General features: G+C 41.0%; 1 protein-coding gene across 1 annotated transcript; it reads right to left on the bottom strand.

The window, feature by feature from the left end:
* Positions 1 to 5,059: 5,059 nt before the first annotated feature.
* LOC138907072 (uncharacterized) lies at positions 5,060 to 6,246 on the bottom strand. Its single transcript, XM_070197154.1, has 4 exons — positions 6,163 to 6,246; positions 5,680 to 5,871; positions 5,423 to 5,610; positions 5,060 to 5,381 (listed from the first exon to the last, which is right to left on the bottom strand). The coding sequence occupies exons 1-4, from the start codon at positions 6,244 to 6,246 to the stop codon at positions 5,060 to 5,062; spliced, it is 786 nt and encodes a 261-aa protein (XP_070053255.1).
* Between the last annotated feature and the right edge of the window lie 6,239 nt (positions 6,247 to 12,485).

Raw genomic sequence — 12,485 nt, 5'->3', positions numbered from 1 at the left:
CATACTAGCCGGAAGCGAAGTAGGTGTTTTTAGTACTTACCAAATATCTCAATTATTATCACCCTCAGTTCATCTCTAATGGGCTGTGGGGCGTACTTCCAAATTTTCCAATAATAATTGTCCTACTTTTATGTATACGGTCGAAATTGGGTATATTCGATTTCGTTGGCAGGGGAGTTGCCCCGAGTGTAACCTCATAATAGATCTGGCTCGAGCTCGAAGATAGAATATCAAGCCTGGAGATCGAAGTGTTCATTGAGATAGAGGCCAACAATAATCGAGATCAAGCATGACTGACTTCGAGTAAGGCGTAATAACGGAATGACGAGATATCAATAATTGATCGAAGATTACGGCGAAAATCCCGGAACAAATCAAATCAAAGCGGTTATTAGTGACAATCATGGGATCTACTTCCGTTATTAGAGTTGCATCTTATTTAGGATTCCTCTATTATATAAAGAGGGATATCATTCACTTGGAAGGGGCAAAATAATTATTCACTGATAAGAATATACACATACGTTACTTTCTTTGTTTTACTTATTGTTCATCACTGTTCATTGCTGTTTGTTCCATCCTCTACTGTTCTTATTAACTAACCTCGAGATTATCTCGAATCGAGGTCGATGCATTATTTGCAGACTAGTTTGATTTATTTTATTGTCCAATTTATCTATTTAATTCGTTGTTTATCAATTGGTACTGGGTTAAATCACATATCCTTAAAACCACAATATAAGTTTAATTGTTACTCCATTTTTAGGGTAAACAGTTTGGCGCCCATCGTGGGGCTAAAGATAATAGTGATTGTTCAGTACTGATTCTGGTAAAACACACTATTTTACGCTTGTTCTTGTCAAGTATCTTTGCTTTAAGGTTAAAACATGTCGAACTCACAAAATGCATCCACTCACGGTGACAATGGCCTCGGACTCCACGGTGAAAACGAAAATGTGATTGCTCCAGGAGTCGAGGTGCCACAGGCTAATCTCGGGGGAGCACCGGTTGCCAACCCAGTCGATGTCAGTTCACACGTTGCTTTAAATGTGGACCTAGGCACAGATCTCGATGGGAGTGTACGCATAAAAGGCCGATCTAGTGACCTAGGCTCATTTGCAGGAAACGTTCAAGATTTTCAGGAAATACAACATGAAGCTCAACCCCGAGAAATGTGCTTTCGGGATCGGTTCGGGCAAGTTCCTTGGCTTCATGGTATCGAATCGTGGGATCGAGATCAACCCCGATAAAATCAAGGCCATCGAAGACATCACCGTCGTGGACAGTGTAAAAGCCGTGCAGAGGCTAACTGGACGGATAGCTGCCTTAGGCTGATTCATTTCGAGGTCGTCGGATCGACCACAAATTTTTCTCTCTACTAAAAAAGAAGAACGATTTCGCCTGGACCCCGGAATGCCAACAAGCATTGGAGGAATTGAAGTGATACCTATCGAGCCCACCACTGCTTCACACTCCAAAGGCAGATGAGAAACTTTACTTGTACTTGGCAGTATCAGAAATCGCGATAAGTGATGTCCTAGTTCGAGAAGAGCAAGGTACGCAATTTTCCGTTTATTATGTAAGTCGAACCTTAGGAGAAGCAGAAACTAGATATCCACACTTAGAGAAATTGGCACTTGCACTGATAAGCGCCTCTAGAAAGTTAAGACCATACTTTCAACGTCACCCATATGTGTACTAACCACTTACCCACTTCGTAATATTTTGCACAAGCCCGTACAATCGGGCCGATTGGCCAAATGGGCCATCGAACTCAGTGGGTACGATATCGAATATCAACCCCGGACGACCATCAAGTTTCAAATTTTAGTGGACTTTGTGTCCGATTTCACACCAACCCTCGAAGTTGAAAATGAACTCTGTTAAAATCGAGTACATCATTGGGGGTATGGACCCTTTTCACGGACGATGCTTCGAATGTGAAGGGGTCCGGGTTAGGCATCGTTTTGAAGCCGCCCACGGGTAGCACTGTTAGGTAATCTATCAAAACTTCTAGGTTGACTAACAATGAGGCCGAGTACGAAGCCATGGTTGCAGGTCTCGAGCTAGCTAAAAGCTTGGGAGCAGAAGTCATTGAAGCCAAGTGTGACTCTTTACTGGTGGTGAACCAAGTAAAAAAAAACCTTCGAAGTTCGAGAGGATATAATGCAAAGGTATTTGGACAAGCTGTAGGTAACCTTGCATCGTTTTAAGGAATGGACTTTACAGCATGTACCTCGAGAACAAAGCAGCGAGGCCGATGCACTTGCAAATTTGGGGTCATCGGTCGAGGAATATGAGATCAGCTCGGGGACTATCGTTCAAATCTCGAGATCCGTGATCGAGGAAGGTCATACCGAGATAAACTCTACAAGCTTAACCTAGGATTGGAGGAATAAATATATTAAATACTTGAAGAGCGGAAAGCTCCCATAGGACCCTAATGAGTCGAGGGCTCTTTGAACCAAAGCTGCTCGATTCACATTGGCTAAAGATGGAACATTATACAGCAGGACATTCGATGGACCATTGGCAGTATGCTTAGGACAAGGAGACACCAATTATGTTTTACGAGAGGTCCATGAAGGTACTTGTGGGAACCACTCCGACGCCGAATCACTGATTCACAAAATCATTAGAGCAGGATACTACTGGGATAGCATGGAAAAAGACACTATGGAGTTTGTTCGAAAATGTGATAAATGTCAAAGATTTGCATCGATGATCCATCAGCCCGGAGAACAACTTCATTCAGTCCTATCCACATGGCCATTCATGAAATGAAGGATGGATATCGTTGGCCCTCTGCCATCGGCCCCAGGTAAAGCTAAGTTCATTTTATTTTTGACTGTCTATTTCTCTAAATGGGTTGAAGCACATGCGTTCGAGAAAATGAGAGAGAAAGAGGTTATAGACTTCATCTGGGATCACATCGTATGTCGATTTGGGATACCTGCCGAAATAGTGTGTGACAATGAAAAACAATTTATCGGCAGCAAAGTGACGAAATTTCTCGAAGACCACAAAATAAAAAAAATATTATCAACGCCGTATCACCCTAGTAGGAACGGACAGGCCGAATCGACGAACAAGACTATCATTCAAAACCTAAAGAAAAGGTTGAACGACGCTAAGGGGAAATGGAGAGAAATTCTACCCGAAGTCCATTGGGCATATTGAACAACATCAAAGTCCAGTACGGGGCAACCCTGTTCTCCTTAGTATATGGCTCCAAAGCCTTGATTCCAGTCAAAGTCGGGGAACCCAGTGCCAGGTTTCGACATACAATAGAAGAATCAAATCACGAGACTATGAATACTAGCCTCAAATTATTGGATGAAAAATGAGAAGTCGCACTCGTTCGAATGGTTGCACAAAACAACGAATCGAAAGATACTACAATAGGAGAACCAACCTTCGCCACTTCAGAGTCGGGGACTTAGTCCTGAGGAAAGTTAACATCAACACTCGAGATCCTAATGAAGGGAAACTCGGCCCAAATTGGGAGGGACCCTACCAAGTCCTCGACATAGTCGGAAAGTGATCTCATAAGCTCGGCATGATGGACTGCGAACAACTGCCAAATAATTGGAACATATTGCTTCTCAAACGGTATTATTGCTAAGACATCGAGACCTCAGATTTTAAAGCACGCGTTGCACTCTTTTTCCCTTAGATCGGTTTTTGTCCCAAGTGGTTTTTTTCGGCGAGGTTTTTAACGAGGCAACAATTATGTGCTAACTGAGGACAATTCAATAGTATCCAAGGCTTCTTTACAATCAACCTCGAATACTGGGGGGCATCACCCTAGGATGTTACACTTTCGAGGAAATCACTTCGGTCGAATGAATCGTGTCTATATAGATTGGTCGAGCCCCGATGGCAAAACATGTACGCATGTATAAATTATACAAAGAAGCATTGTTTCTATATCAAACATCCTGTGTCTCAAAGAAAACTTTCTAATATACAAGCTCCATACTTATGATTTTGTGAGAAATGACTCAAGGGCCAAGTGCAAATATACCTCGTACACTCGGGTACTGCCGTCGACGATCGACATATTCGAGTAATCTAAACTCAAATTCATAAGACCTCAGAGAGGCACCCCTTGATCTATAGGCCAAGGCCATTATTCTTGGGGACTAACACTTCAAACAATTTCAAAGTGTTATTGGGAAATAAGCCCAAGAGGCATACCCAAAAGCTACAGCCAAATTAAGGCGGCTCGAAGACGTCCGAATCCCGCAATAAAAATAGGCCTTTGGATTCTTTGAAAAACTGGTTAAAAAAGGCTACCCTCGGCAAGTAATCAAAAGGGCTTTGATAAAATCAACCCTCGAAAAACCTTAAGAGGTATCAATCTATCTTAACACAAACGTGCTAAGGCACAAAAAGCAAAGGGGTTTCAATCGACATCGAACCCTAAAAAAACTCAATGGGTAAAGAATACGTGTTAAGGCATAACGAAATTTTTTACTAAGTCTTATAAGCCGAAAAAAGGAAAAAATAGCCATATTTTAGAGGCCATATCGGCCCAATCTAAAGAGCCTAAGGGCCAATACACTTAGAATTCGAGATTTTGTTCTCACTCAATTCGGACCTAAGGGTTCCACTATTCCGAGCTCAAATAAAACTAACTTGAATACATCTCAAGGATTCATCATTATTTGATATAAAACCTTAAGGGGTCTGTTACTGTGAGTTTGAAACTTACTCGAACTCGACTATAAAAATAGTACAATTACGGCTTCGATCAAGCCATCCGAAATCAAAATCCCGAACATATTGTTGAGCTCGGGGACTCACTCTCGCTTAACTAAACAAACCTAAGGGTTTTTTCTACTATGAGTTTGAGCTATTTCTCACTCGATTATAGAGGCTACAACAACCTGACTACAACAAAATTTTCACAAGGCAATGGCAAAACAGAATTTATCATAGATCATTAATCGGAGACCAAACGGAAAGAAAAGGAATCTTTCATATATGCAAAGTATTTACAAAGGCCACACATGGTCTTACACAAAAACCAAAGGGAGAAAAAAATCCTAAGTGCCTAGTCCGCCTCGGGAGCCGCATCTTCGAGAGCTTCATCTTCATCTCCTCCGCTCTCGGATCCACTCGCAGTGTCTTCATCATCGGAAAGCAAAGCTCCATCCTCGTCCTCCAAAAACTTCACACTCTGAATATCAGCCGTGAGGTCGAAGTCACGAGCATGTACCTCCTCAAGAGTCTCTCTTCGAGATTGGCGCCTAGCATGATCGACAACACGGGACAATCTAACCTCAGCAGCGTCAGAAATTTCCTTTGCCCGAGTGTTAGTGGCTTCAGCGTCGGCTCGGTAGGAGGCCACGAGCGCCTCTGCCTCGGATGTGGCCCTTGCAAGCTCAGCGGCCAATCGAGTCTCGAGCTCTTCAACCTTCTAGGCTCGGCCAAGTTCTCCTCCTCCACACTTTGGATTTGACGCTCAACCGAAGACAGTTGGGCCCGAACCGCATCTTTCTTCGAGGCGAGACGGTTCATATTCTGCTTCCATCCCAAAGTCTCTGCCTCTTTCATCTTGGCCTCCTCACGAAGCTGCTCAACCAATTCGGCCTTCTGCCGAACCTACAGGATTAAAGTATTAGTCGCCAATATCAAGTTAATACATAACAAGCTCCCAAAAATTTACATTACCCGTTCAAAAAGCTCGGTCTGATCTTGATGAGCTCTTGTCAGCTCAGCTCGAATACTCATGATCCCCTCTTTCTTTTGCACATATAAGAGTCTGAGGGCGTCTCTCTCCTCCGTAAGCTTTTTGAGATCGGCCTCACATCGGGCCAGCTCGGCTCGGTATTTGGAGGACGCTTCTCGATGGAGCGCCATGGCCTGTACAGAAAGGAAGAAAATCAGACTTAGAGAAATAAGAACAAACGCAAACATGGTAACATGGGATAAAACTCACTTGGTTCAGAAGCCGCTGAGCCTCATAAAAAATGAGTAATGCGTCCAGATCGGGAACATCATCGACCCTTGCGAAGCAGCCGCGAAATATATCATCCCCTTCGGGGGACGTCCCCACATCGGGGGTCCCTACAGACCGGGCATCCCGAAACTGCCCCTCAAAGAACATGGGGCCGGGCGGCGAATCATCAATGTTAATTTTTCCGAGCGAATCACTTGGGGCATTCTCTTCTCTTTGAAGGGCCTCAGAACTAGACCCTTTGGGCACAACCGCCGGTTGCTCATCACGACAGGAGGCATCGTTAACACTCGATGACTCGGGGACTCTGCTCGGACCTTTCTCCGAGATCACCTCGGTCTGCGGCTGAACCTCCTTGACCGTCACCGGCTCAGCAGTTCTCAAAGCTTCGAAGCTTCGATGTCTCCTCTCTTCCGAGCCACCAGCAGACAGTCAGCACCTTCTCCCTCCTCTTCTTCATCTCGCAGTGTTTGGACTACATCGGCAGACATAACGGCGGGGTCAGTCTTAGACTTTCGAGCCCTGCTTTTCCTGGGCTTTTATAGCCATACTAAGGGTGGCATGTGGGTAGGGCCCGGTTCTAAGTGGACTTCGTGGACTGGTCCTAAGTGGGCCCGATCCCAACTTAAACGGTCCTAAGTGAGCCCGGGCTTCTTGTTAGAACCGGCCCGGGACCGGGACCACGAAGTAATGGTCCCGGGCTAAGTGGGCCTAAGTGGGTCCAACAAATACTTTCTATTTTTATTTATTTTTATTTATAGAAGTTAGAGAAAAAAAATGGTAATAAAAATATCTAAGGGAATTCCTTGTAAATTATATTATAGAATTGTGACCTAAATTTTTTAATTCAAATTTAAAGACAAAAATATTGTAAAGAGATATTCAAAGCAATGCGTTATAATATATATATATATAAAGAGATGTATACTATATATATATATATATATATATATATATATATATATACATCTTAGTATAGTATAGTATAGTATAGTATATATATTAAGATGTATATATAGTATAGTATAGTATATATATAAGCTATATTCGATATATATATACTATACTATATATACATCTTAATATACTATATATACATCTTAATATAATATCGAATATAGCTTATATATATACTCTATACTATACTATATATACATCTTAATATATATATATATATATATATATACGATATTAAATATTAAATATTAAAATTTAGGATGTTATATGAATTATAGGGTAAGAACATAACAGTAATCATTTTTGCCAATTCTTCCCGATCTTTTTTTGGATCATAATATAAGAGAGATCGAGAGAGATTGATGATTTTATGATAAAAATGAAAGAATGAGGGGGTATTTATAGTTGAAAATAGGGAAAAAGTATAATTATAAAAGGTTTGGGGTTAAAACAAAGTTGGGGGGTTCAATGGCTATTTTGTAAATAGTAAATGGTTATTTTGGCAGAGGAAACAACTAGATTTTAAATGCCCAAACTGGCAGATTTTTTTTTTCTTCAAAATTATGGCCGTTGGGACCGTTTAGGCCCGCTAGGACCGGTCTGGTCCCGATCCCAAACGGTCCGGTCTCGCGAGCCTCAGGCTAAGGACCGACCCACTTGCCAGGCCCACCTTCCCGGTCCCGGTCTTAAACGGTTCAGCCCGTTTAAGCCCACTACCCACAAGAAAGGAACCACAAAGCAAAAATATGCCCAATATTTGTTACAATCAACAAACAACTTCAGAATCGACTCACAAGCTTATACCACTTTCAGTAAAGGAAAAAACCAGAGAAATTCAGTAAAGGAAAAAACTAAACAAACCATTTAGATCAAAACTCCACTGTTTAAGTTTTCAGTTAACCATTTTCAAAATCGACTCATAAATCTTAAACCACTGGCAACAAAATTCAAATGGAACTAAACTTAAGGGATAACAAATGAATATAAATAGATCCGAATATAACTAAACGTGGATCATTCAAATTCAGGCAACTAAAAAAACTCAAATCTAACTTCAATCAAACACGTTAAAAAAAACCCAAACAGATTCGAAATAAATTTCTCATTATACCCAAATTAGTATTTGAGATTTCAGAGCAAAAAATACATTGCGTGGATATATGCCAAGTGACTTGTATTAGAAGGGTTTTAGAGCGAAAAACTGTCAAACTCTTCTGTTCCCTTGTTGGAAAGAAACGACTCATTTTTTTTTCAAACAATGTATTATTATAACTTATATAGGACAAAAGAGTAATGATAGTATGATAGATGAAGAATGTATAATATCATCTAACAGAGTGATAGTAAAAGTATATATATTGAGCATTAACTTACATAGATAACTATATAACAATGTTAAGCAATCGGTTCATAAATCAATCTTTCGACGGTCAATCATGACTTCATAAAATTTATCTTTTAAGAGCTACCGTATAGTTCATATATAAATTAGATTCTACAAAAGCATCTTACGAAAAACAAACATACTTTGAATTTTTTTTTTAAAAACGTAGAATATAATTTATTGGGTAAAAAAATTTATGTGTCAGAATTGACATAATTTATTTTATTTAATCATCACAGGACAATGACAACATTACTACTAAGATAACCGGGCAACTAGAGTATACTACTTCTTTGCTGAATAGTTAAATATACTTAGATAACATACTGCTAAAGTTATTTTATTTAAATTTGAGTATTATAATTAAAATAGTTGAGATATACTATTCAATTGAAAATCAAAACTATTGAAATATATTATTTAATACTTAGTTTTCATAATCAGTTAGGTAGTTAAACAATTAGGTAGTTAAGCACTGTTAGTATTAGTTATGTCGGTTAGTGTTAGTTAGCAGAGCCAACTGGCCACACGCGTGTATGTATATATATATATATATATATTGTCCTTAATGAAAGCAGAGCTTCATTTCATCAATTTCACTCTCTCTCGCTGAGTTCTAGAAGCTTCATCTCCCACCATGGAAGGTATGGTTGAGCTCGTTCTCACTGATTCTCAGTGTCGAACTTGACATGGTATAAGAGCGAGGTTAATCCCGCACATTATCTTCCCCTGCATCTTTGTTTTTGATCCGTCTCCTTGTTCGATTCTGTTAGATTTCGTACTTTGCCCTAATATTTGGGGATTTCGTTTGTTCGTTAGCGAATTGTTGTCAGAAATTGTGATAATTGAAATTCCTCTGTTTTTTTCATCAATTTCACTCAATCATGGTCGTTCTCGACCAAGACAATTCGACTGGAGTGGAAACTACCATCACTGTTACTGCGATTAGTACAGGGATTGATCCAAGTGATCCTATGCATCTTCATCCATCTGACAATCCAGGAGCTATGCTCGTTTCAACTGCTTTTGACAGAATAGAGTACATGTTTCGGAGGAGAATTGTATTGAGGGGATTGTGTCACGACCCAAAATTCTAACATGTCGTGATGACGCCTATCGATAGTACTAGGCAAGCCGACTTTCAAAATACTCCGATATTTCATAAAAGATAATCCAAAAGTTTTTTCATAACAAAGTTTTCATAAAAACAACAGGAGTTAAACTCAAAATACAATGCAGAAGGATAGCCCCAAACATCGGGGTGTCACCAAGTCATGAGCAACTAGACCTCCATTCTAAGAAACAGTGTTTACAATAGTCTGAGTCTAAATGTCAATACAGGAAAGAAAAGAAATAACAAAGAAAGAGAACAAGGACTGCGAACGCCGGCAGCTACCTCATAAATCTCCGGTAATCCACCACGCACGAGCTCAATATCCTCTATGATCGGGCACACATGGATCTACACACAAGGTGTAGGGAGTAACGTGAGTACTTCCAACTCAGTAAGTAACAGAAACAAATAAGGAACTGAGAAGTAGTGACGAGCTATACAAGTACAGTTCATTTCAGTAATTTCAGTAAAGAATAGGCATGCTTTCAATCCGGAAGTTTAGGTCAATCAGTTTTATACAGTTTCAAGTTCAAGTAAACCAGATATAAAATCTTTCAGAAATTTCACAACACTGACAGATAGCAACTAAGTGAAACAACAAATGAAGGCAAGTACAGTCTCACAGGGCTACTGTCACTTAACTCATCTCAACAGCTCAATCACTTGACTCTCAGCCCTCAGTACTCACACTCAATAGGTACCTGCGCTTACTGGGAGTGTACAGACTTCGGAGGAGCTCCTTCAGCCCAAGCGCTATATCTCTGCGGCGTGCGGCGTACAACTCATAGCTCGGCACTCAGGCCCTATCTCAGTCACTAACCTCTCTAGTCCCCCGGGCTCTCAGAAATCATATAAACCAGCCCAAACAGAGATAATAACATGTATCAACAAGGAACAAGAAAAGATGGAGGTATGATAAACAAGTAAAACCATGACTGAGTACAAGAAAGCAAAAAGAAGCTACTTCAACAAGTACACGACCTCTGCGGATCCCAACAGTGACATCATATAGCTTAAGTATGATTTCTAACATAGATTTCAGTCCAATTTCTATAACACTGAGAGAAACATATAGCTAATAACAAGTTATTCCAATTTACGGTTCCATGGGACGGACCAAGTCACAATCCCCACGGTGCACGCCCACAAGCCCGTCACCTACAAAGTAATCATATAGCACAACGTCCGGGGTTTTATACTCTCAGGACCAGATTTATAACTGTTACTTACCTCAATCAGAGCAAAGCTCTACTCCAAAATGCCCTTGCCTCGCGAGTCGGCCTCCGAATGTCCCGAATCTAGCCACAAGCAGTACAATACAATTAATATAGGCTAAAGGGATCAATTCCACAAGAAAACTACTAAATTATTCTAACCATACTAAATTTATCAAAATCCGACACCATTTGGTCATCCAAATCCCCAAATTTCACTCTCCAATTCTCAAGCCCTAAACTCTCAAATTTCACTTTAAAATCTCACTAATTAGGTGTACAATCAGTGGGGAAACACCTTTATTGAAGATAAATAGGCACAAGGAACTTACCTCAGTGATTACTTCGAAATCCCTCTCAAACTCCCCAAATTCCGAGCTAAAAATGATGAAAATGGTGAAAAATCTCGGAGTCTTCTATTTATAGGTTCTGCCCAGTTTTTTTCCGCACCTGCGGCTAATACTCCGCTCCTGCGGGCTCCGCTTCTACGGTAAAAGTGCCGCTTCTACGGAAGTCACTTGAATCCCAGGGCTCGCACCTGCGCCCTCTTGTCTGCATATGCGCTACCACGGGTGCATTCCTTCGCACCTGCGACCCCTGATCTTCCTGGACTTGCCCGCACTTGCGACGTTCCTCTCAGCTTCTGCGGGCTAGTACCTGCGATAAAAATTCCACAGGTGCTATTACACCAGCTCAGTCCAAACTTCAGCAGCCTTTAAACCTCAAAACTTGTTCTGTTAACCACCCGAAATTAACCCGAGGCCCACGAGACCTCAACCAAATATACCAACAAGTCTGATACCCCGATACGAACTTTGTAGAATCCTTAAATCACCTCCAATAACATCGTAAACATGAATTACACACGGATTCAAGCCTAGAGAACTTTAAAATTTCCAAATTCTACAAACGACGTCCAAACATATCAAATCACGTCCGATTGACCCCAAATTTTGCACACAAATCATAAATGACACCATAGACCTAGTCTAACTTCCGAAAATCCAATCCGACCCCGATATCAAAAAGTCCACTCCTGGTCAAATTTGACAAAATTTTAATTTTCGCCAATTCAAGCCTAATTCTACTACGGACCTCCAAACCATAAAAATTCAAATTCATGGTCGTTTACACGTAAGTCAACATCTGGTCAACTTTTCCAGCTTAAGCTTCCAAATAAGAGACTAAGTGTCTCAATTCCTTCCGAAATCACTCCGAACCCAAACCAACTAACCCGGTAAGTCATAATACAACTGTAAAACACAAATGAAGCAGAAAAATGGGGGAAACAGGGCTACAACTCTCGAAACGACCGGCCGAGTCGTTACATCCTTCCCTTCTTAAACAAATGTTCGTACTCGAACGGGTCTAGAAATATACCTAGAGCCATAAATAGGTGTGGATATCTGCTCCGCATCTCCCGCTCGGTCTCCCAAGTAGCCTCCTCCACGGGCTGACCTCTCCACTACACTTTCACTGAAGCTATATCCTTTGACCTCAACTTCCGCACCTGCCGCCCCAAAATGGTCATCGGCTCCACATCATAAGTTAAATCACTATCCAACTGGACCGTGCTAAAATCCAAAACATGAGACGGGTCACCGATATATTTCTGGAGCATAGAAACATGAAATACTGGATGCACACCCGAGAAACTAGGTGGAAAGGCAAGCTTGTAAGCCACCTCCTCAATCCTTTGAAGTAACTCAAAAGGCCCAATGAACCGAGGGCTCAACTTTCCCTTCTCCCCGAACCTCATAACACCCTTCATGGGTGAAACCTTCAGCAGAACCTTCTCCCTAACCATGTAAGACACATCACGAACCTTCCTATCAGCATAAATCTTTTGTC

The sequence above is a fragment of the Nicotiana tomentosiformis genome, chromosome 1 (assembly GCF_000390325.3).
Source record: "Nicotiana tomentosiformis chromosome 1, ASM39032v3, whole genome shotgun sequence".
Taxonomy (NCBI): Eukaryota; Viridiplantae; Streptophyta; class Magnoliopsida; order Solanales; family Solanaceae; genus Nicotiana; species Nicotiana tomentosiformis.
This window is presented reverse-complemented; position numbering and strand designations above follow the sequence as displayed.

Excerpts from the sequence above, each read along its gene's own strand:
- LOC138907072 (XM_070197154.1), bottom strand. The coding sequence starts at position 6,246 with ATGCCTCCTGTCGTGATGAGCAACCGGCGGTTGTGCCCAAAGGGTCTA. Across the intron at positions 5,872-6,162 it reads AAGAGAAGAGAATGCCCCAA|GCCATGGCGCTCCATCGAGA; the intron begins GTGATTCGCTCG and ends CTTTCTGTACAG. Across the intron at positions 5,611-5,679 it reads AGACCGAGCTTTTTGAACGG|GTTCGGCAGAAGGCCGAATT; the intron begins GTAATGTAAATT and ends TTAATCCTGTAG.